Source organism: Psittacula echo (genome assembly GCF_963264785.1).
Source record: "Psittacula echo genome assembly, chromosome: 5".
Lineage (NCBI taxonomy): Eukaryota > Metazoa > Chordata > Aves > Psittaciformes > Psittacidae > Psittacula > Psittacula echo.
This window is the reverse complement of record NC_137739.1, coordinates 34,388,683-34,415,029: the sequence shown is the minus strand read 5'-3', so window position 1 is coordinate 34,415,029 and position 26,347 is coordinate 34,388,683. Positions and strand designations below refer to the sequence as shown.

General features: G+C 37.9%; 1 protein-coding gene and 1 long non-coding RNA gene across 2 annotated transcripts in view; one reads left to right on the top strand and one right to left on the bottom strand.

The window, feature by feature from the left end:
- The window catches only part of NUCB2 (nucleobindin 2), a 29,397-nt gene extending 13,096 nt beyond the window's left edge, over positions 1–16,301 (bottom strand). The window contains exons 1-4 of the mRNA XM_080617110.1: positions 16,054–16,301; positions 3,853–3,996; positions 3,076–3,183; positions 1,769–1,895 (exon numbers count right to left, since the gene is read on the bottom strand). Of these exons, the coding sequence (XP_080473236.1) occupies positions 1,769–1,895; positions 3,076–3,183; positions 3,853–3,996; positions 16,054–16,260 (586 nt within the window). The 5' untranslated portion in view covers positions 16,261–16,301. The remainder of the gene's footprint in view (positions 1–1,768; positions 1,896–3,075; positions 3,184–3,852; positions 3,997–16,053) is intronic.
- On the top strand, positions 16,295–24,645 carry LOC308220740. The gene is made up of 4 exons (XR_013956769.1): positions 16,295–16,401; positions 18,281–18,493; positions 20,386–20,486; positions 20,561–24,645. It is a non-coding gene; the product is annotated as an uncharacterized lncRNA (long non-coding RNA).
- The last annotated feature ends 1,702 nt before the right edge of the window (positions 24,646–26,347 follow it).

Genomic DNA, 26,347 nt, shown 5'->3' with positions numbered 1-26,347 from the left:
GCAGGGCTGATTATCAACTTTACAAAATGTTGTCCTACTCCCAATGTTTTCACATCTTAGCAGTCATCTGAATATTTTGAACTGCAATAATCTGTTCTTGCTCTTTCCCAAACATAAGATCTTACACTTATGTGTAACAGAACTGATCTGTTCGAGGCAATTATTTTTCAAAAGCACACTCAGTTACTTTCTCTTCATTTATGGAAGTAGAAAAGGCTAGAAGTAATCAGTTCATTAAACTATTTAAAAAATTCAAAATACACATATTACTATGAACACAATCAGGTATCCTTAGCTGTTGTCAACTGGCTCACTGTGTCACCATGATGTCAATGAATTGTTTGCCTGCAAGAGGAGCATGAGACCAGGCTCTCGGCAGCTCAAGAGCTGCCTGAGGAAGATGAACATGGGGTCTGTCAGATATGTGAAGCAATGCACTTACTCCTGTGGAGGGGCTACCACAGGTGTGCACTGCCTGGCTACCAGTGGACTGTACTCTCTGGACTAGAACATTCATTAAAATAAAGCGAAGGACAGTAAGGTGATCTAATGCCCTCAGCCAACTCTATATTATTATTCATTAATTATACTGTGGTAGCACCTGAACACTTCATTGGAAGGGTACTACACTGCAAATAGCTTTTTTTCCAAATTAATCTGATGCTTTGTTGACCCTAGTAACATCCACATAAACATGTATTTGTACATGCATACTTTGTCACGTCTACTTGCCACCTCTGAATTTGGCTTAGCCTAGAAGACAGATCTTTATTCTTGCAGTATTTTAAATTGATAAATAGCCTATTCAATTCAGTGGGATCCCCCCCAACCTGCAAATGTTTCTAATGATAAAATAATCTGCATAGACAAGTTAAGCCCTTTTTATTAGAGCTTCTTTGTGGATAAAAAAAAAACAACACTGTGGAAGCAAGACCATGCAGTCCATCATTAGGATCTTTGTTTATGAGCAACTAATTCTCTTCAAAAAGACATTACTAACTAGAAATTTACAGAATTAGTTCTAAATGAAACCTTTAGGAATTCTTCAGTAATAAAAAATAAAAACAAATAACACCACTTACCACACAAACACACAGCAATCATAATAATTAGAAACCTGTATACTTTATTAATTTTGAAAATTGCCTGAGTTTGTATGATTCCATTAGCAATTAGGAAAATGAAATTACGAAAAAAATTTTTCACTCCAAATGTTTTTGTTTATTTAAAAGCGTAAACCTGCCCCCAAAATAAGGAAAAATAATCTTCTACATTGAAAAGTTTAATGCTTGTTATAAATCTGTACAGTAACTACGTGGTGGAAAGGAGGCTTAAAAAGAGAAAAAGGAAAACTTTTGCGTTAACTGACTGTAAAAAAAAACCCCAAACCCAAATAATTCATTTTCTACCCTGTAAAGACATTAAATGCTACGTCATGCTGTATTCTTAAACATAGTCCTACTATGTTACTAGTTCTCAGTGAGTAATTTATAAACTGATGCACTACAAAAATAGAGGTTGAAAAAGGATTATAAGTATCTGAAAAATCCACTGCTGGAATCAAGTTTAGTTATTTATAAAACACAGACGGCTCTTCTCCCCAGTTTCCTATAAAGATGGCTCTTTACTGGCACTAGACCAGCACAGAAAGGACACTCACTTTCAGCTTACAATGCTTTGTTGTCAACAATGATAACTGATGGACTTTGGGCACCTTTCCAACACAATCCCATCTGTTAACTTACCTAGTTAAATTTTGTATTCTTACCTTGAACAGAATCCATTTTAGCTTTAATTAACATTCTTAGTCTTGCCACCTCTTGTCTTTTTAGTTCATCCAGCCGTGTTCTCACATGATGGCTTACTAAATCAAGCTCTCTGCTTAGTTTCCCACTCTGCCAAAAAAAAAAAAAAAAAGTTATGTATAAAAACTAGAAGAAAGTAGCCTTTATGATTCCCATTAGACATGAGCTTCAAGACAGCAGATTAGTGGCAGTCTTTGGCAATACTGCAGACCATGCTGTAAGAATCTCTAAATTTTTTCAAAGTGCATACTTAACATTTTTTTAAGCCTATGGTTACAGAAACGGAGAGAAATCCTAAAAGAGAATTTCTAATTTTGCTCCTTCAAAGAGTAAAAGCTTGCTTGAAGCAGCAATACCTAATAATGTCTAAGTGAAAAATTTCTAGATCAAATGTTCTTAAATTAGTCCAAAAGAACTGTGAGGTGCACACACAGTACTGTGTTCTTTATCCACTTAATGATGGCTGTAAGACTTGAGAGAAGGTACAAGCACAGCAACAGCTACCAATGTGTATTGCAAGAATATTTATCAGGATCTGGAAATTGATAGTAACTTTCAAGGGTTACACTAGATGTAGGACAGAAGGAGCCAAAAGCTGCCAATGGCAACATGAGGGATTAGGAGAAATGCAACAGGCAGGATCTCCTCTTTAAAGTCTATCACTTCATACTGTTTCCTATCCATCCCTTGCTGAATTTCTAGTTCATAAGGGGAAGGCAGAACAGCCACCACCTAGAGCCAGGAACTAAAGCAGAAAAGACAAGAATGTGGTGACATTTTGGAGAGAGTACTTATGTGGATTTGCACAAAAGGATGGACAGCAGCAGAGAAAGACAGAGGTCTATTTTCTTCCTATATACATACTATCTCAGTCTGAGAAGGCAGATATATCTCTGTGTTCAAAACGGTGTTCCAAATTACTCAGCAGGAAACAGCAAGTGAGAGCTATGCTTGCAGCTGTTTTGATGTACACAAAGGCTCACCTACCTGCATGAATTCTGAAACAGGCTTTTTAGTAGACAGGCAGAAGGCAGAAACTATGCATTCAAGTATACACTGTTAGAGGTTTTTTATGCTATGATACTCCTGACTAAAAACAAAGTTCTAGTAAAGGTTAAATACCTAAATAAATTAAAGTGAGAAGCAATTTAAGCTCACAAAAATTGAGTATGAAAAAAGAAAAGTAAGAAAGAATACAACATACATGGCTCTTGGTTACGTATTTAACTAACCTTAAGTCTTTTTCTTTTTTTTTTTTAATTGTACCTACCTTTATTTCCTCTATGTCAGCAGTCTGGAGTTTCTCCCTGAAATGCTTATCTGTTTCCAAGACATCTATTACTTGCCTGAGATATTCGTCATAATAAAGTCCTGTATCCTTCAAAAAAAAAAAAAAAAAAAAAAAAAAAAAAAAAAAGAGGAAAAAATATACCACCAAACATTTCATTTTAAATACAACAACTAAACTGAAACTTACATATCAGTAACTCAGGCATTATACTTTCTCACATACCTTCTTTTTTTCTGATCTGCATCACTGTCCTATAACAACTTATATTTACAATTCATTTGTTTCAGTAACTGACAAGGAAGAGGATAAAAGTATTTAGGAACCCATGTAATACACAAGCATCTGTCATATAGTATTTTGTTTGGTTTTTAAACAGTGCAATCCATTCATTACTGTTTTATTTAAAACAATGAAACTGGAATCACTAAGTGGAATTTCCTAAGCCACCACTCAATTGCTTGAAAGAAGTCTCTGTGGAACAATAAACAGTTCTTCTTATTGTTAGCTGGGGAATTCCTTCCATATGCCATCTCACCTTTAGCAGCTCATGGGGAAAAGAAAAAAATAAAAAAGAACAAATTTAAATGGAACCTCATCATAGTAGATAGCAGACTGTATGACAATACTGGCTAGTATTAGTTTCCTTCCTGCAAGTTAACTCCAGTAAAGAACACTTAAATTTCAGGGGGTTTGCTATAGCCAGATTACTAACAATTAGAAAAAAATACTTAACTAGATAAATTTCATTACACTTACTGGATTTTCTACCTTCTCTCCTTCTATGTGGCCTTCTTCTTTGACCTTTGTCTTATCTATGTCTATAGGTACAGCATCCAGTGCCATTAGAAGACACGTCATCAGCAAAATACACTGTTGGGGCAGAACAGATAGCCACTTCATCTGAAATGAGACCAAGTCACAAAAATTAACAAATGATGTTATCATACTGTACTGATTAGAACTTTTTTTATGTTCCTACATAGATACCTGTAATAACCCACTTCTCACATGTTCTACTGCTCTCCAGGAACACTAAAAATCAAACAATTAAATGCAGCATTAATTTTTAAAGGCTATTTTTCCACAAGCACATTATCTTGCAGCTGTATAGCAAACCTAAGTTGTATTGTAACCAGTGAGAGGTTTTCAACATGTTGAGGTACTATCAATGGCTCCACGGAACATGTAGGAACACTCAATGTTCATACACTTTTTTAGGATGGCCAAGTCTTGTATAACTAATAATGACATTCCTACTCTGATGGTGTCTTTGCTGAAGTTATTGTCAAACTCCTAAAGATAATCATGGACACTGAATCAGATCTTCATGTAGTAATGCCAGTAGTTTTTGTTTCAACAATGGAGCAGTTTGTCTAATTTGGAGCAAGGACCCGTCCAAAATTTATTAGCAGGAAAAGTATTTTACAATCCCTGTTATATCCATATTCCATGTTGAGAGATTCTTAAAAAAATAGTTCACACTACCTGAAATACTGTCTGGGGCTTTATTAAGCCAGTCTCCCCTAGACTTTCTTTGGTGATGTATATGGGGCTGACACATAATTTGATGAGCACAGAGTGCTTTGAAACTTCTTGATCTCTGTCTTCTCTCCTATTATCAAATCTGGTTGAAAATAGCTCAATTCATTTAGAAAATGGTAAGACAACATTTAAGCAGTGTGAGAGCAGCAAATCCAGCTAAAAATGTAATGATGGTAATCCAGCATCTCACAGCAGTCAGGCTCTTGGGACAATTCAGCCTATGACAGCCTACAGTCTCTGAATATTCTATAAAGAGCGTAAGCAAACTCCAATGTTACATTATCAATATAAATCACCTCCTGGAAAGTAAAAGTTGCCAGTCAAATACTGTCTAAAATTAGCTTAGATATGTCAGAGAAAAAGATGCAGTATTTAAGAAATGTGCCATGAAATCTAAAGTATGCCTGCTACAAGAAGAATTTCTGTACAAGTGCTTTAACTAGTCTTGTAAGAGTAAGCATTGTTGACACCTGTTATTCATACAACTTACGTAAAATAAAACACTTATTAAGAAAAGAATAGGATATGCATACAAGATGTACAGAAATAGTCTTTCTTTTGTTGCAGATGATGGAATAGCTGGAGATAAAAATATATCCACTTATCCATCTTTTATCTTATACGTCAAAGCCTCAGGAATTCTCTGAAACTGTTTTTCTTAATTACATCTTCAGCAAAAAGAGCCTAAATGGATTCTGCTCCTTTACAGCATATAAATACCTGTTACTTTCATTTAAAAAATTACTAACATCTGATCATTACCAGATGGGATAGCAGGAGCTATTGTAGATTCGATGTCAGCACTACTGTCAATTCCACAACAGCAAGCCTGACTAGCTTTGCCTAGGTCATTCCTTTAGAACAAGTAAACACACAAACAAAACCAAAAAAAAGGGCAAACGCAGATTGATTTGCTGGAACTAGTGAATTAATTTCTACACAAGCTGTTGCATTGCAGTGACTTCATAGAGCTGACAAATGAAGGAGTTAGTTATCACTTTTTTAAATGCTCAAGTTCCAATACTTCAGATTTTTTTAATTATGGAATATTGTATAAAATGTGCCTAGGTATGCAATTTCAACAGATTTTAATCACAGGAAATTATAATAACCAACAAATACTAGGTTTTCAAGTCTCCTAATCTTGATGTAGATGCCAGGAGTATTTTTTTCCTGGCATAAAGCCTGAATCTCCCCTCTTGTAGTTTAAAACCGTTATCCCTTGTCCTATCACAAAAGGCCCTGCTAAAAAGTCTCTTCTATCTTTCTTATAGGCTCCTTTTAAGAACTGAAAGGCTGCAAAAAGGTCTCCCCGGAGTCTTCTCCAGGCTGAACAACCTCAACTCTCTCAGTCTTTCCTCACAGGAGAGGTGCTCCATCCTTCTGATCATTTTTGTGGCCCTCCTCTGGACCCGCTCAAGCAGGTCATGTCTTTATTGTACTGAGGACTCCAGAGCTGAATGCAGTACTGGAGGTGGAGTCTCAGGAGAGCAGAGTAGAGGGGGAGAATCATCTCCCTTGACCTGCTGGCCACGCTCCTTTTGGCGCAGCAAAGTATATGGTTGGCTTTCTGGGCTGTAAGTGCGCACTGCCAGATCACGTTGAGCTTCTTGTCCACCAACTGCTCTCAATCCAGTCTCCATCCAGTCTGTATTTGTGGTACCAAAAGCACTACAACAAACCCAGTACAGTATCCACCCCTTATTCCATACCATTCATGTCATGCTCAGTATATAAACTGGAAGGAGCTCCCCAGAAGGGCCAGATCACTGCTCAGGTCAGGCTTGGTATCAGTTGGCAGGTGGTGAGCAGTTGTATTCTCTTCCCTTGTTATTTCCCTTATCATTATTATTATTGGTGGTAGCAGCAGTGGTTTTGTGTTATACCTTTGTTACTGGACTGTTCTTATCTCAACCCATGGCAATTACATTCTTTCAATTCTCCTCCCCATCCCTCCAGGAGTAAGGGGGGAAGAAAGAGGGAGGAGTTGCGTGGTTCTGAGTTGCCAGCTCGGCTTAAACCATGACAGTTCTTTTTGGCACCCAACGTGGGGCACAAAGAGTTGAGATAACAGTTATCCACATGCAAGACTTTGCATTTGGCCTTGTTGATCTTCATGAGATTCATGTGGGCCCACCCCTCAAGTGTATCAAGGTCCCTCTGGATGGCATCCCTTCCCTCCAGTGTGTCAACTGCACCACACAGTTTTGTGTCATCAGCAAACATGCTCAATACCACTTCTACAAACCAAATCACCACTGCATCTTTGGGCCAGGCTAGGTTACTAGGGCAGATTAACAATGCTGCTGGGAAGTCCTGAACTAGAGCTATCAGTTGAATCTGTATCTGTTAGTGGAATAGCTCATTTTACGTATCAGTGGCATACATAAATGTTAGTAAGTTAATACATGTTATGAAGGCCACCAGTTCTTTTAGCTGGCAGATAACATCACTCTAGTGGTTGCCCACAGAAGTGGTAAATGCACCATCCCTGGAGACATTCAGGGCCAGGCTGGATGTGGTTCTGGGCAACTTGGTCTAGTTGAAGATGTCCCTGCTCATTACAGGGGAGGTTGGACTAGGTGACCTTTGAAGGTCCCTTCCAATCCAAACCATTCTATGATTCTGTGATTGTCACTCAATTTTTTCTGTCTTGTAGGAACAACATCACCTAATTTTGTCCTCTTTTTTCCCCAAAAGTAGATTGCCATGTCTGGTGTTGGAATCATTCTCTAAACACTGCTGCTTGGCATTTTGATGTATCTGTCAGCACACAAACACAGCTAGATCACCATGTAAGCTTGAATAAAATAAAGGGAAAGCAGAAATAGCTTAACCTATACAGCAGGTTGGATAGAAATAGAAAATAGTGTTTCTGTAACAAACTGCATATGACACTATGAGTTTGGCAAGTAGTTCTACAGGTAACATGTTTTGTGAATGACCTCTGCTCATTTACTTCATTCAGTGACCCCGTAAGTTCTTGCATTGGAAGAGATTTAAACAATTTATGCTCTACCATTTCCATATTAAAGCTCTCCAACAGTGATCATACACCACTCCTCACTCTTCTAGCCTAAAGAGTGCTAGCTTCCCTGATTCCTGTTACTGAAGCCTTTTTCAGAACTTTGTTGATGCTTGTTAGTCTTCTATAAATCTTTTCTACTTCTTCAATATCCAATTTGAAATAAAAGAACCTTGGGGGCCTATGTTATGTTACAGATTTTATCAAAACATGTTTTTTTAACAAGAAAGGCTTGCAAATTCTAGGTAGGACTGATAATATTTGCAAGGTGATGGTTCCTGTCCAAAGCAGACTGAGATACAGTTGTGAGGAAGCCACTGTTCCTTCCTTTTCAGATGAAAGAAACAGGGAAGAAAGCAAAAGTAAGGCAAGCACTTAATTCAGTACCTGTCAACTAAGTGTATTTAACAAATAAAAAGGAGATAACTGAACCTCAAAATCTATTTTGAAAGACTCTGGATGAACAGCCTGGACAATAAGTTCTCTAGACACAGAGCATCACAGTAAAAAAAATTAACAGGTAAAACAAAAATCCACCTTGCTGAAATTCTTGCAGAGTATGAATGGGGCAGCCTAGTAAATTGGTACGTGAAAAGTTGTAACTATGCAGGAAGTCTAGGCAATGACTATGAAGCAAAACTAATAAAACCAAAAGACTTATGACGTATATGAGTATAATAACTGTTCTTTCAGTATTTTTAGAAATATTTTTTAGTGTTATGTATGTTTGAAATTTTCATTTAAAGAATCGGTAGCTTCTGACAATGCTAAAATCTTGGCCCCTGATAAATGGATAAGTATTTTTCTGACCAAGATATTTTCATATATATAAAATTATAGTAATAAAAGTAACCTAATATTATCATAAGCCACTGTAGTTACATAAGGTATGTAAACACTGCTTTTAAAAATCGTATGTGGCTACTATTTGAGCATGCTCATTTCATGTAAGACCAACAGGTCATGTAGTGACGTGAACCATGGCAGAGAAGCCAGAAACTCAAGGGCTAGCCATAGTTATGACACTGATTTATTCTTTGCCTACAGCAAGTACTAAAGCCAACACTTTCAACAATGACACTTGGTCTTTGATCCATTTTAAAGACATAATATTTTTAAAGCTACATGTTCTAGTAATGTTAATTATTATGAAGATAGGGATTGTCAGTTTTTTGACAAAAAAGGAGACACAGCATTTTTCAGGCTTTTTCTCTTGCTGTTCAGGAAAACTGATACATAAAATGTCCATGCTGAACTCAAACAACTGAGATATAAGCAACCAAGTTGATGTGCCAAATCTCAAGTGAGGAAGTACTAATCTCCAGCAGATGTGGGGCGGGCAACTGGAGCTACACCATCTTAAAATACCTCTGCAGTAGTGAGCAGAGCTTATCCATCAAAAGCCCTAATCAAACTAAGTGCTATTGGATCTGCTAACTTTCAGTGTGATTTGTGGTCATGAGCAATTTGGGTTCCCTTGGAAATACCATCCTTTGTAATTATGCACTGTCATACATAATAGGAAAGACTGGATGATATCACAATATGCTCTTCACATCTATAAGCTGCCCTGAAAAGAAGGCGATCTACTGCCCATCAGGCAGTTTTGTTTCAGGTTGTGCATAGGGTGTATTTATTGTAGCCTTTTAGATAAAACAGACAAAAAAATCCACAAGTACCAGGAAGAGTTAAAAGCAGAGAAGACCAAAATGGATAAGCAAAAAATATCTCTATCATTGCAGCTGACTTTGCAGACTACTATGCTTAACACAGGATTTCCCGTAGTATTTTGATGAACCCAACTGTTTACACAACCTGTGCTATAACAAATAAATTGGAAAAATATTTATTAGAATGAAAAATAATTACCTAGTGAAGACTGAATTACTGTATTTAGGTACCTATTAGTCCAAGACTATTAATCAGAATGCCCTCAGTAAAAGCAGGTAACCAAGACATACATCATCCTTTAGAAGGTGACAGTTGCAACCGAGTCACTAAGCACATTCTACTTTGACATGTATTAGAAGAGAAACAAGGCCCATTGCAAATTCTAGCATTAATCAGCTGCAAGAAAAAACTCAGCATGATTCTCAAATTCACCAACTAGAGGAAAAAGTGGCAAGAAGCAAGATGAAAGGAAAACTGCGTTTCCAGGTTTTGTTCCACTAAACTTTAAGAGTTCATTCCACTCTCAGCCTGTTACCAGCTACCTTCAAGAGTTCCTGACTTCTGAGAAACCCATTCCTGGATGCCCATCCCTTCCCAGGCATTTTAGGGTGAGTCTAGGGTCTGATCCCAGGATGTTGTTTCGAAAATGAGAAGCAATGTCAATTTGATCACTGTCATCAGTAGTTCATAATGCACAGTGTGCATCCTTGTACCCTGCCATGGGTGCATCACTCAAGCCTATCATTACTACTGTTACTGCTACATAGTTTAATAGAAATGTAAATTGTTATGGATCTTTCCAGTTGACTTACTCTTTCTTAAAGAGAGACAGAGAGAGCTAATGTACAACTGTTATGTGGAAATTAAGTAATTTTAGTGAAAGATACGTAAGCCAGCTAAATGAAAAGGTAGCACAACTCTAATCAGCTTGTTACAGAAAACAATCTCATCTTTCCTACAGGGATATACAAACATTTCTACTTGTAATACATAAAGAGAACAAATCAAAAATGTAGTGCACTAGAACTGACAAATACTGTAGTTTATAAACAAAGCCAGTATCCTAAGCTTTCAGGGAAAACAAAAAATAAAACCTGATTATAAAGTATTTTAAAAAACAGAGTGAAAACCCAAAGAATGAAACAGTCAGCAAAAATAGAGCCACCAATGTACTTGGATGAACAGAAAAATACAATTGGAAAGTAAAACAAGCAGGCTGTCTGCCAGCAACCTTGATCTTAATCCCACTAAAATTAATCACAAATTCCTATCAACTTCAGTGTAACAGGATTGGACATCTGAATTAGAAAGACCTATGGGCTTTGCAAGATAAGTACAAAATACAGCTTCTAAAGTTTGTTCTAGCAACATTAACACAAGCAGTTAAACACAGCATTAGCACATTTCTTTTACACAGCTGCCAGGTGTTTATAATATTAACCTGAAACATTACTTTTCATAAACTTAACACCCATTGCTCAGACACCAGAATTCTGGTACTCATGTCTCCATCACCCGTAGCAAAGCACAGGTGTCTTGAAAGAAGTAACACCCAATGTCAAATTTTCTAAAACAGATAAGCAAAAACATGTAGCGATATTACTGCACAGTGTGGAGTGTCTGCACATGTAGAATCTCAGTGGATGATTATGAAGCAAAATAGCACAACATTGTAAATGTCTGCCTGTTTGCACTTGCAAGCCCATGTGTACCATGATGGGCAATGTAAACATAAATCCAGACTTACAGAATATACAAATAAGTCTACCTGTTCATCAAATCTCACACATAATTAAACCTGTGTAAGATACAGTGCAGACATGCAGGATGATAGCAATACTCTCTATTGTCATGATCATACTGTGACTTCCTATTTTAATGCTGTACATTGGAGAAGTTAACCATCTTCATATCCAGTGCTGAATTAAAACAAACAGAAAAAAGATAGATTGTATCTACTAATATTCACCTTTCTGAAAATATTCTATCCTCAGCACTAGAATGAGAACATCGCAAATACTACACCTTAACAATGTAAAGCACTCCTTCAGCATTTTGAGCTGGCCATCTAGCATCTTGAATCTGTTTTTCACCTCTGAAACTGCGATATACCTATCCATATATCAGTTTAACTAGAGAATGTTTAATACATTCTATTTCTTTGAAAATGATTTGCAAAGATATACATTTATTAGCTTACAAAATATAAAAAAAAAAATACATAAATGTTTGAAATTGGGCAGAAACAGATTATTCTGACACAGTTTCTGTTTGGAAACACCTGAAATACCTGTGTTCAGTACTCTCCATTCTTTCAAGAGGACCTGCTGCACAGACACTGTTAGCTATCATACCTTAACCAATGATGAAAGTTAATGAATCTATAGTTTATGCATCTTCTTCATAATATTATTCTAATGAGTTAATCTGGTATTAGCATGGTTAAAATGTGGCAATAATTTTAAGAAGCAAGTACAAAACCCTGTTTCAGCACAAGCTGCTAAAGTAAACCTCTGTCTTGTAGTCAAGATTTTTTTCAGTAGGTCACTATTCTTGTAGATAGAGATTTCTCCTTGAAGACATGAGCAGAAAATGACACAAAAAGGGTAAATGGCTACAATGTGCGTGTTTTCCCTTTACAATTTATCTTTCATAATACAGAAACGTCTGCATACTTTTCTTCCCAAATAAGAATTCATCCTTTTAAAAGTTAGTATGCAAGCATAATAATTTCTCCCTCTCTCCTCTTTCAGTAAATGTCCCACCCACACAAGCAGCAACAGTTTTCCTTTCATTATCCTTGAAGCATTTTTTTTCCCTCTCGTGTCAAAACTGCCCATTTTTTCTAGCCAATATCCAGCAGTTTTCAACCTGGACACACTGTCCTAATCTTTTTTGGGGTACATCCCACTCAGTTCTCTGTATACAGAGACATTCCTTACTTTTTCAAGAGGCATTTTAATACTGTATGTAAATACAGGTTTATATAAAACACTAGTATTCAAGCACATGAAGCCAGCAGAATCTTTTCTTCTCATCCTCTTCACTTGGCTTAAATTATTTTCTTTGACTTGGATTGTTACATTTTTCTCACTGCACTTTATCTGCTTCTTTCTTTATGCAGTTAGAAGTTGGCTGGTAGAACAGATTCTTCTTTCAGTTTCTCAGGAAAGACAGCATGCCTCAACTGCATGTAGTACAACATTTGCTGATGGACCCTTAAAAAAAATACACTTCAGCTGTTTTATTAAATGAGTCATCCAAATGCTGGGAGATACTATATAGTAACACAAACTGTGAATGCTCAACTGGGAAAGAAGCAAATACTACCTACAATGCGATTCTATGTCCTGAAATAAAGATGGCATAGAAGCAAAATGCATGGCTGCATGTGCTTAGCTTTATCATAAGTGAAGTTAGAAAAGAAAATGGGCTTTTTCTTCTTGTTGCAATGTTAATGGTTCATTATTTAAAAATGCGTGCACACATACACATTTGTAATACTACCTGCCTCCAAGGAACTTCCCTATCATAATTTCAGAAAAATAAGTATCAGTGTCTACAAAGCTATCTTACTAACTGAAAAATGTTGAAATATTAGTTTTGGTTTTAAAAGAGATTTACATGATTTTATCAATTCTTTCTAATAAAGTTGCTTAAAAAAAATAATTTAGGATGGCAATACTCAAACAAAAACTTGTATTGAATTCAATACATACTTGATAAAATTCTTATCAACTTTGAATTTAAAAGAAAAAAAAAAATACCACTACAAACATATCTTCCTGTACTATAAGTCTGGTTTCCATACAGAACAAAATACAACAGCAAACCTGGAATCTCACAGATTCATTCTGTATAAATACAAACAACAATTTTGTCAGTGCTGGCATAAAAAGCAACCTTGTTTCAAGTATGCTACTACATGCAACCAAAGTATTTGCTCAAACCCTAATCTCAAAAAGTATTTCAATTATTCTATTAATATGTATCTTTAGTCAACAACAAACAATGATGCTAAAGTAAACACTGAATGCCCACAGGACTTAAGGGACTTTTTTTCCCATCTGGAAAGAAAACACAAAATAGCTAACAAGAATAAAACAAGACTGAATGATACGGAGACTGATTTAAAAATATTTAGGCATTTAATTATAACTGCCTAATGAGATTTATTTCTATAATTTACTACTTCCCATTGATTTCTACTTGCTTAGGAATCCAAATATGCGTAAGCATCCCACACCTGTTTTATAAAGAATATAAAGCATGAGAAATATAATCATGAAAAGGGTTTATATATTTCCTGAATTATCTGTGATGAAGTATAATATTTACAACTGAATACGCTTGAAACAGCTCTAATAAAATGGAATTCCTTCATTCTTCCAACTGCCAAATGATGCACAGTACATAAGAGCAAAACCTGTTCAAATTAACACGAATTTTGCCTCTGATTTAATTAGATATGTTTTAAATATCTGGCCATGCTTTTAGCTATGGCTAAAATTAGCATATCCATATTTAGAAGGCTTGTGTCTACTGTGTATCTAACAGGAACTTCAGACAGATCTTTTCTGCTTACTGAGCAATCAAAAAGACAAGAGCATGATACCTCACTAGACAAAACACCTTTGTTGCACAAGTTCAAATCGAAGCAACACTGATACTGGCTTTTAACTTAACAATAAAGTATTTTATCTTTCTTTTGTAAGCATATTAGTTTAGTCAGTATATCACTATGAGTCAATATTTCCAACCTCTGACATTTGAGTCAATATAATAGTATTTTACATTTTTTATTGTCTCAAAACACTATTGTTCTTCCCTTTCACAATTACAATTTCAGTTTTATATGTATCATTTGGGGACTGCTTTTGACAGAAAACCTTTAACTTGGCTTATATGAACTGAAAGTTTATGTTCAGCAGTACTACCATTACTACACAGCCAACTACAGTTTCCACAGTGGAAATGACTCCTTACTCTTACTGAAACATAATTCTTTTTGTTGTTGTTGCTTAGTTTCTAGTTTCTTGATGGGGTTTTCTGAATATAAGTTCAAATAATGCCAAATAATGGTATCTTAAGCTGTAAAACATCAAGTCACAAACAAATTTACATCAGGCGCATATACTAGATACCTTTGCATCCAACAGATAATAGAAGTTTTAAGCATATCCAATGGGCAATATTAATTTATAATTTTGGTTTGCCCTTTTTTTTTTGCTTAAGTTAATTATCTTTGTAGAAGTAAATGAGATTCACACTGTTCTACTACCACACAATTTGTTTAATGATAGATAATTCTATTTAAATAAGTAATAAGTCTTTCTTATTCTAAAAGAAAATGCTGACACCATCCAAAAGATTACAGTAGTGAGTAAAGGGGAAAATTCATAATCATAGTTAGGATGTAGTGCATGTAATTAGGTTAATAATTTGCAGCCCATAGTGAATATTGCCTTGTGACAGCACAAGATCACTGTGTAGCAAATGACAGTGGCAGATATAAGTGGATCTTAAGTGCTTGCAGGAATGGGAGCTTCTCCCATAAAACTTTCATGAGTCTTAAGCAGAGGCCCACAAAGGCTACAATAAAACCTGGTTTCACACAATTTTTGAGTGCCTTTTCACCTCCTACCCAGTCTTTAGAATGCTGCTCTGTTTAACTAAGAGAGACTGTCACCTCAGAATTCAGGGCAGAACTGCATCAATACTGAGTCAACTACAGGACTTTCCTTTAGAATGGGAGAAAACAAGATGACAAAGCAAGCCTCCAGGTTGAACCAGATACCATAGTGTACTGGTGCTTTATTGTTACTGTGATGGTCTAATTTTAAAAATGCTGCACATTAATTATTCATAGCAAGAACTTACAAGTCCAACAACAGAGGCTTTTTCTCCTATACCCACTAAAAAGTGTTGCCAAACAAGAACACTTTTGAAAACCATAGCCATGTTCATTTCAGCAAAAAGTAACCTCTCTGCAACCATGTTTCAACCTTTTCCTATTTCGGAATATCTTCTGAGTACAGTGGCTATCCTGACATTATTTTACCTAGCTCCTCCAGCGGTACTATAGCAAGCATAATGCAGAAAAGCTATGTACCCTTTCTAGTGAAACCAGTCTACTCTCCTGGACAAAGCAGCCGAACTTTTTCTTGCGGTTATAAAATTACAAGCCAATCGAGATTCTGCTGCAGCTGCAAGGTACGCATTAATTTCTGCCTTAGGTTCCCCAAAGCTAACCGCTTGCGCGCCCATCAGCGGGGCTGCTGAAGTGTTACTTCCTGGAAAGCCATTGATCTGGCGGGCGGTACCCGAGCGTAAAGGCCGGAGGGAGGGAAAGAGGGAGGGAAACCTGGAGAGCTTTCTGGCGGGGGCAGGACATTCCCGGCCCAATTCCAGATGCCCCTCTTCCTCCACCTCCACCCCACACACCCGAGGGAGCCCCTCAACCCGCTGGGCTGCTCTCGCTTACCCACCCCGCCGCGTTACCGTTATTCCGTGTTTTCAAACCTGACAGGCGGGGGGCCGGTTAAACCCCGCGAGGCACAGCGCGTCCCACCCCCCACACACACGTCGGGGCGGTCAACTGCTCCCCTTGACAGGACCTGCCCCGCCGCGAGGCCTCCGCCCCGCTCCGGCGGGGCGCCCCTCACCGCCTCCTCCACCAACGACTGGCGGTACCGCCGCCTCGGGACCGGTGAATCTACCTTAAGATTCCCTGCGGCGGGAGAGGAGCCGCTGCTTCTTAAGGGCGAGGCGTCTCCTGTGCGCGGGGATGAAAAGAGGCGTTCCCGGGGGGTGCCCCTGGGGACCTGAGGCGCTCGGTGGCGCGGTACGATACAGTACGGTTCGGCAGGATACCGTACGGTACGACAGCCCCGCGGCACTACGGCAGCCCCTGCTTCCGTTGCCATAGAGACAGGTTCCGCCCTTCTGTACGTGTGGATTGGCCGGGCCAGACCCCCGTCCGGGCGTCGCGGAGAGCTCTGATTGGGTAGCACCGGACGCCGAAGCGAGATTGCGCGACAAGCTGCACCGCTGCCTGCGTCGAGAAGGTACGTGGCGATCGCCGGGGGGGCGGGCCCCGGCAGCACGCCTTTGGCGTCACGGGGGAGGTGGGGACGTGGGGACGTGGGTGCGCACCTGGGCCGCTCGGGCGGGGGACCTGTTCCGGCTCCGGGCGCACTCCGGCGAGTCTCGGCACGCGCTGTTTAGTCTGCTCGAGCCTTGTCTCCGTGTTGCGCTAGACCGCTCTATAACGCGCGCTGCGGTTACCAGCCGTTGGTCCTGAGAGGAGCCGCGGCCTGTGGCTGGGGCGCAGTGCTGTCTACAAACAGCCCCCGCCTCACGCGCACAGACATCTCCTCCTTCTTTCAGGCATCCTTTTGCAGGACTGGTCCGGCTTTTCTACTCATTTGAGCCTTACTGAGTTCAGATTTGGTTTCCCTTTCGCCTTAGAGGAGAGGAAAACAAAGGGGGGGGGAGGGGTTGTGCCGAGGAGAGAAACATCTTGACCTTTATGCAGATTAAACAATTTAGGAAACTGTTTTCAACCTGTGCATTTGTTTATGCTTGGTGTCAGCTTTGGGTTTGATTTGTGGATTTCCAGTGCCACTTTGTTTCAAAGTGCAGTACGGGTGTTTTCGGACTAGGATCTTTGTGTTCTGGACTTCTGTTCAGCATTGAAAGTGCTGAGTGATTATTCAGAAGTTTATTGGGTAGCTAAACGCTAGCTGTAATAGCAAATACACTACAGTTCCTATAAAAACAACTATTTCTGGAATAAACAGAGATTTCAGTTGTAAAACCTGTTAATACGTTTAAATACTGTGAGCCTGTTGTACTCGTATTTAAACAAAAATATATTGACACATAAATTCATGAAAAACTTTTATCATGTGCATTGTATTTCTGTTACTCTGATTTACAAGATAAGTAGCTACAAGTTAACCGTAAGAAACTGTTAAAATCGTTTATATAAATGAGAGGAAAAAAGAATTTATTGAGGGATTTGCACAGTCTAGGCAAGATACTCAAAACTGTTGTGAAGTTTTGAATGCTTAATTATAATGAAAATTGGAGTCCAAAATGGTAGTTGAAATTGTAGCTTCTGGGTTATGTATGTGAAAGAAAAATGGGAATGTAAACTGCCTAATGACATCTGTGGTAATAGAAAGCTATTAAAGTAATAGGGCTGATGCTGCTTGGAGCTTTCCCTCTGTTGAGATACTTTTCAATGCTATAAAATAATTTTCGTACACTATCTTTCACTTGAAAAACAGAGTTTTGTGGTCAGTATTCTTTACGAGTTTGTAGACTATCATTTTGGGGAGCTAGAAGCACTGGAATTTCTTAAATGTAAATTCATATGTGCATGTCAGTAATCACAAACAACTTATGGAAAAACTTAGGCAACAGTTGAAACCAACATAGAATGATACATAAAATTCAGTTTAAAACATGCCACAAATATGTTCAAAAAGAACCCGTAAGCTTGCAGCTCTGCATTTTGTCAGAGTAGGCCACTATTACACTAGGAGAGCCAGCTGGGACGGGACCTTTTGACACGTCAGAGGCTGCACAAGCGTGACTCACTGTAGGCAGGGAGATGGAACTCTGCCTGTGTGGCAGTGACCCAGCGTCCTCACCTACAGGTTGTCAGGAGATGATTGCCTGACAAGGCAGGAAAGAAAACCTTTAGTGCTCTGGGTGGTGTTTGACCATAACTGACTTAGTTGGCCTTCTGGGCTCATAACCATCCTCACCTTTTGCAGCTCACTTCAAAGTTATAGCCTACCTCATGCTGCTCTGCCATACTGTTCTGTGTTCTGTATTTGACCAGGTGCTTGCAAGGCTGCAGGATAGATGAATTTGCTGCTGGGTATTTGAAAGATAAGCAGTTTGGTTTGTTTTTTTTTCCCCTGCCTTTACCAGTGACAGTGAAGAAGGGGAGAGATGGATTTTAAACAAGAATTGGCCTCAAGAGAAAAAGAGCTGTGTGGAGTGGTGCCCTTGATACTGATGGTAGTGTGGGATATTCAATGTTGTTTTCCCCCATCTGGCACAATGTCAAGTTCTTCAACAGCTGATCTAGAAAATACAGTGGTAAAAACGTTACTCCAGCTTCAACATGCCGGAAGTTGCAAGGTTTGAAAACTGTTAAGGCTTTCAGTATTGCAACAGAAGCAGTTACCTCAATCTGAAATTGAGAAATCAGAGTCTGTTTCTTAATGCTGGACTGTTCTTAATGATGGACATAGCATGGCAGAGCAGAAGAAAGGCCTGTCTTTGGCTACTGTTCTGTCACATTGTTCCAGTATGGTAGTAAAAATGGGTGGGATTTCAAGAGGACTCCTATATATCAGAGTGCCCTTGATACTTTTTGCTGTTATTATTATTTTGTGGAAGGTTACTGGTATTAAAATTCCCATTAGTAGAACAAAGAGTTAGGTAGTCAAATGTCTCTGAAGAAGTAGTCCTAAAATCTGGCTCCTGAATATCTCTTTTCTGTCTCTCTGCTCTAGGAGATGCAGTGACAGATGCTACTTTTGCCATTGTCAGCAGCAAACATTTTTTAGCGTAAAAGTGGGTAGAAAGGCCAATTTATTAGCATTAGTTTGTGTTTTAACTACAGAGTAAGCTGATAACTTCAAGGCTGGTGCTGAAGTACTTCCCCTCACCATCCCAGTTCCGTCCACCAGAAGTGGCAGTGGTGACAGAAGCCATATTATAACTTGTGTTGGTTGACTTAGGAAAAAATCACCTAGAAATGACAACATAATTTATTTGCAATGTTTCTATGGTCATGGCAATGCTGCTATTGAAAAACTCATGCTTAACTAGCGTAATGCTTGGTTTCCTATAATGTGTACAAGTACCTGCTGGCCACAGAACTGAGGCTGCTATAGTAATTTGCTCTGTTTCCCAACAGCAGTGAGTTAACAGACATAACCACAGACCTGAAATGAAAATACGATAGTGATTGTAAAGTTGAGTGTCATTAGGGTAAGTGCCTAATTTAGCTGGTATGGGAGTGCTGTTGACTTCATATGAAAGTGGCAGGCAAGAATGCCATTAATGCACTGGTGAGAGACTGCTGCAGCTTATGTCTCCTTGAGGAGGAGGTTTCAGAGGAGTTATGTGAGTTTATACTTAGCTTAGTGTATATGGCCCATAAGTTTTCATTCTCTGGCAGACCTCTGCCTTGAATCTTTCCCCAGTTTGAACAGGTACAGCTCATGTCCTCACAGATTAATACTAACTTCTTTTTTTTTTGATATCTGAGCAGTCGGAAACCCTGTCTCCAAATGTAATTATTGGTTCCATGATCTTATCAGCTATGGCCATATCCTGGCTTTCAGAAGACTATTCTGTACCAGTATTACGTATTTCATGGGTGTTGCCTGTTGTAACAGGGTTAGGTTTTCTCTCAACCAAATTACAGTGAAATTACTTCCTTACACTTAAGCCCTGGTACAAGTATCCTGACTAAAAAGGGAGTAGAGGAATTGTGTTGCAATTTTAGCAGTTTTTTAAATTGTGTAGTCTGTCTTTTATGCAGGGAAGAACATTTGCCTCCAAGTTTACCATATCTTATTATTAACTCATACATAGACAGTCTGATTTATTCCTCGTAAGATGAATTTACTGAGGCAAGATATATATTTCATGTAAAATTGCAGTAACGTATATTACTTCTGGCTAGTACAATTCTTTCTAGGAAATTAGGACAAAAAATTTAGAACAAAAGACTTTGTATAGAACTAATCCAGATGATGCAGTTCAGAGCTGAAAATTGCAGTCACTTCAAGGCTGAGAGGACAGAATATTTCTAACCCATTGTTTTATAAGCCAGAAGTATGAATTCATTAATAAGTTGCTGTGAATCAAACCATGAATGCTCTTACATCGAGGCAGCTATTCTATGCTAAACTTGAGACCCCTCACCCCTTAGTAGAAAAAACAAGCAGCAAGATTTTGTAGTTTTAGAAACAAATAACCAACAGCTGAAAGATGATAGCTTTTTCTTCTTCTTGCAGGTCCCATGCTATTGTAAGGCCTGCTACTTGTAGTGGAGAAGATTTTGATCATTTCTCTGATTATTTCAAGGTTGTTTCCACCCTCTCTCAATCACAAGCTGGTAAGTACCATCGCCTAGTTAGTTATGCTACTTAGTTTTCTCTCTCCAAATACTATGATTCTATTTCATTTCAGACTGGAACCTGCTTTAACTGAAGGGCAGAGAACCTCTGGGTAGGGTGGATCCCCAGCTTTCAGCATCTGTGCCAGTGCCCCTCCCACGATCTGGGGCACATCTGGCAGCATGACCACAGCCACGGCGGCGTGGGATGTGTGCCTGTTTGTCACTGGGAGTGTCTACAGTTTGGTCCCTTGGTGGATCCACTTCTCATCAGGTCATGTGGTTAATTGGAAGACAAAAAAAATACAGATTATTGTTCTGGTTAGTTATCAGAGACTTCTTATTCCTGTTTTGGTGTTAGTCATCTATTCAATGATATATCACAAGAACCTATTTGTTGCAGCTCTTAAGGAGAATTCCGTTACACTAGGTAATTTGGAGAGGTAGGAGAAAAAAATTTATTGTTTTCTAGTGCGGACCAAAACCCAAATTCTGTAATAAAGGTGAGTTATCAGTGTAACTGCAACTATTTATATTGCAGTAGTAGAAACTCCAGGTCCCTTTTCTGTGAGATGCTGAACAGCTCAAATACAGAACACCAGAGCTCTTTGTCTATGAAGGTTTGTAAGTCTAAAGCTGTCCTATATTATCTCTCATCTTGTGCCTATCCTTTCTTGGACATGTACTTAGCTGCTTTCTGCTGCAGATTTCAGACTGATGTTTTAATTTTCAGGCTGATTTTCTAATTTTCAAATGATAATAAATGTTTTTTCTCTTTCTGTGTATCGTAAGTGAAAGGAAAAATAAAATAAACTGTAAACTTAGAAAAGGCTGGAAATAAATGTTTCCATAATATATAATTTTATTTACTGAATTTTAATAAGGTGGCCACCCTAGAACAAAAATAATAAATCTTAGTCTGATGAAAGAGGGTTCTGGTTCAACTGGACATGTTTTATAAAGGTAAACATGCTTAATTAGCTTCAGCTTTTAAATCCAGCAACTCTTAAACAGAAATTTATCAGCCAAATACTTTATTTGGAAACAAATATTTATGCCTTGGTGTAGCAAAATATTTAATCATATGTTTAGGTCTGTGCCTACTTCCTTTTGAGTATTCATTTACATTTCTGTAAGATTTTGTAATATATCTTTTTATAAATGAGCCAGCCATTGACTTTGGACTCTAGGTTAGAGATCAGAGACAGGAGGCTTCCTTGAAAATTGCAGTTCTACACTGATTAAAAAAAAGTAGACAGTTTTTGTTCTGTAGAGGACATTTACATGCATTTATCAAAGCCTGGTAAAGGTGGAGGGTGCTTTAGAATCAAAGGGATAATAAAGAGATGTGTTAGAACTGAGACAAGACCCATAATATTCAGAAGGAAAGAACAGAGTAAACTGAAGAAGAAAGCCAAAACAAAAAAAAACAGGTTTCACTGTTTTGAAGGTGTAGAAAAATATGAGAGCACTGGTACAGGTCATGAGGATAATTTCAGACTTGAAGCAACATGGAAAAGTTGCGAAGAGAGAAGACAGAAGAGGAATGCTATCTTGGTTAAGAAGGAGGTAAGACATGTAAGTTGTTACAAGCTATTCTGGTGCTCTCAACTGAAGAGAGGGTGCCTTGGAAATGTGATAATAATGACCAGCAGGAAAAACAAGAAGTAAAAGGTAGGGTACTGTGGTTGCAGCGAAGTGTATCACTTGCAGCACTTTTTTAGCTTCTCACTTCTACTAATGGAAATATTTAAAGAAAAAAAGTTTGTGGTAAGGGCTGTGCAGTGCATGTATATCACGCAAATCTCATGTGGTACAAGAAATACCATAAATGTCTTGTTAAAGGAAGATGTAGCACTTTATTCCTGATGCAGTTTTTAATTGATTTCTCAGGTAAATCAATATTTTATTAAATTTTTTTCAGTCATCTGCAGTTTATATAATGCCACTGTCATCAAAAAGCAGATAAGTAGCATCTGAACATTAGGAAAAGGCTAAGTAACTACCAGATATTTAAAAGACTGTGGTAGTAGTTCTAAAACAATCCTTTCTTTTAAAATTATATTTACTTCTGTCATAATTATATGTGTGATTATCACTCAATTACTGTGGTGGAAAAAAGGAGGAGTCAACATGGGGGGTTAGGTTTTTTGGTTGATTTATTATTTTTGTATAAATCTTGGACTAATGGGGTAGGTCAGAAATGATGTCTTCCAAGAATGTGTATCAGTCCTCTGTGCTTTGGTGTTAACATAAATGATCCCAAAGGGGGTACAAAATTATGTTTGCTGATGACAGAGAATTACTTCGAGTAATAAAATCAAAAGTTGACCTTTTACTTTAGGTCTGCAGAGTATCTCATGATATTCAGTAGTTGGGTGATAAAGCAGCAAATGATGTGTTAGTAATGAAAACTGATTTGCCTTCAAGAAAAGGTGGTCTTGGTTGATTTTTTATTTGGTTGGTTTTGCAGTGTTGTTTTGTTTGGGGATTTTTTTTCCATCCAAAATAGCAAGCTCGGGACTAGCTCTCTTACTGCTCAGATTGTAGATGTCTAATAAGAAAGTTCTTTGAAAACATGCAATGCTCAGTGGTGGTCAAAATAGCAAGTATAGCAAGTACTAGGAATAATGGTATTCCTATGAAAACGATAGCGTAAAATAGCATATTACTTCATAAATCCTTTGTACACCTGTATTGTAAATATGACATGCAAGTCTACTCCTGTAATGTAATAACTGGCATGCTCAAGGTAAATAGAAGTGGTCATTTTTCTCATAGCAAGGAAAAAGCAATCAAAACAAGTGGTTTTGATTGCTGAACATTGTTACCTGTCTTTCCTTGGTATTACATGCTGCAATTTCTAAACTGTCTTCTGCTCTGTGAATTTATCCCCCTCTTTTTGGACTGTATTGCAAGTTGGAGTTAAATGATAAGCTTTTTTAACTGCTTTGTGGAGAAAGATGAGGTAGGATCTGATGTATCTTTAAAAGATTAAAGTTCAGAGCATGCTTTTCACTTTCCTGTGCATGTTGTGAAAAATACAGTTCTGCTTTTTAGGCTCTGTGGATGAAAAGTGCTATTACCTTGTGTTGTCATGAATTGTATGAACCAAAGGTCTTCTTTTTCTTCTAAGTTTTTAAATTATGGTGCTTAGTTCCTGGTGAGAATTTATTTGCAGGCAAAATAATAATCAGTGCCATTAGCAGAAGTGGTGTTGAAAATACAAAATGTATGTCCAAAGAATTAATGATTAGTTGTTCTAGCAAGAAAAATATCAAAGGATGGGGTGGAAGCACATGTGAGTGCAAGCTGTATGACCAGGTGAATGTGAGTACATGTGAGCATGGGCATGAGACACAGCAGGAGTCAGTGCATATGAGTAAATGGGTATGTAGGAGGCATGTGAGTGAATATAGAGATGCATCAGTGTACATACATACTGGTGAGTGTACCCATGCAGGTGAACGTGTGCACAGAATATTTTTCAGGAGATACAAAAGTGGAGGATTTAAACCAGAATTTATGGCCTTTCATTTCTGTGCTCCACAGAGGTATTTGAGGAGAGGTGGCTCACGCCCCAGTACCCCACCTGTCTGAAGTTTATTTATGTTTTCTTGCCGCTCTTCCATGGGGAATATGTTGACAACTGAATTTTCCAGTGAAAGGATAGCAAGAGCATTTCTGTTCTGGAAGCCATTTCTGCAGCCTTTCTAGACTCTCCACAGCATGAAGCACCCTTTTGTCCATTGTTTCACCTGGTTAAGCTGAAATGAAATACGTGTGTTTGTGGACAAGTGTAGAATAATTCTGACAACATTTACAGTGTTGGAAGTTGAAAATAAAACACAAAAAATGTACCTATGTGCTCATTAGAACATTGAACTGGATGTGTGCTTGTTTCCTTGCACTGAAAAAGGAACAGTATTTAGCAAAAGTGTTGTTGGTGTCCTTGTTGGACCCCAATATGATCTTGTTCCTGAAAAACTTGATTAGGCAATTTGAATGTTAGAAGAATGAGAGATTATGGTTGCAAATTCTGCTCCATCCTACGTTTTTTTGGACCCTGGCCATCAGGAAACATTTTGTCTATCTCAAAGATGAAACACTTTCTCTTCAGTAGTAATAGTATGAGCAAGATGTGTAAATAATCTGTGTCAAGGGGCGACTTTATTACAGAAAGGAAAGTCTTACCAACTTTTCCTTTCTTTTATGAATTTTTAAAAAGAGATTTCTACAAAAGATGTGCCAGGGGGTAATATGCGTGTTTTGTATTGACCTACATAAACCTTAGTTGAACATAAAAGTAATAAATAAGTAATAAATAAGTTGTTTCACTCTGTTTCTGTACTCTTTGCGCATTATCAACCATTGATTTTTATTCTTTGTCAATTCATCTGTTTAATACTGCAAATATTTTTTTTCTCACCTCCAAAAGTATTCATAAAAATAAGGCTGAGAATATTTGAAAGAGTACTGTATGTAATTTTCTCACCTCTGCTGAGCTGTGTGTCTAGAAAATGGAAATACGGGCTTGTACCTACTCCAGAGGAATAGAAATAAATCATAATGCAAGCTTTTTCAAAGAAATTACATATCCTGGAGTAGGCAAACTCACAGATCAGTATAATATTTGGTTACATAGCTTGAGCTTTATTTCAAAAGATGGACTCTATGTAGACCTTTGCTTAGGTATCTAACTGGTAATTTTACTTAATGTGTCCAATTTGGATGAAAAGTTATGTGATTGACCTGAATGACTTATGTCACAGGGAGGGAAGTGGTGGAAGGACAGTTTGAAGCAAAGGGTACAGAAAACCTTGTGGAGAAAGAAAATAAAGATTGCTACATACTCCTGCAACTAACACTCACTTCTAAGAATATATTTTTGCAGAAGCAGGAATGAAATGGTGATATGAACATAAAAGTAATACCTTTAAAATTATTTTGGAAAAGCAACATCAAGTCAATTGTATGAATAAATGGCCATCTCACTATAATAACTTAGACACTGTTTCTGCTTACAGGCAGTTTTAACATGAAATATGTTATGGTGGTTAGTGTTCATACTTATTCTGTGAAATTGGTAAATATTAAGCAAAGGGTTTCATAGATTGTGAAGCAAAGAAGTTATTCCACGTTGTGAAGCAACTGCCACACTGAAAATAAAAACGAACAGCTTTGATTGCAAATCTGTTGATACAACTTAGAAGTGGAGAAACTGCTCTTTAAACCAACACCTAATAGCTTCCTAGAGCTGGTTAGCTACATTCTGCTTACTTTTCTAGTGTTGACATTGGATTAAAGGGAGCTTATACTGCCTTTTTTACAGTACTTGCTGTAATTGTTGTGTTTACAGTGGAGATGGAAATGTCTGAGAGATAGACTGGCCTATAAAATAGATCAAGACAACAACCATTCTTCTGGATTTTATTTTATTTGATTATGTTGTCACATCTTCTGGCCTCGCTCCCATATCCTTCCATATTTTGTACCCTCCACCAATAAAAATGTAATGCATGATGTAAAAGCTTTAATCAGCCTATCTGAAAGCACTCTGCAATTGTTCCTTGTTTCACAAAACCACGGTTAGATAACGTCCATTTTTCAGGCTGATGAACTGAAGCCAAACCAAACTGATTTGCCTAAACAAACAGTGTCTGTTATAGAAGTGTTATCAAACTCTTTCTGTGAGCCTCAGGCTGCAGATACATAATTTCATCTGAGAAGTGGTGCAGGCTCATTTGCCTTCTTGCCAGGGGAATGAAAGGCCTTTTCATCCTTTTCATTTGTCGTTTTCTGGCACTTCTGAGCCTTTCCCAAAAACTTCTTGTACAGAGGGACATGTGGAGCCCTGGCAA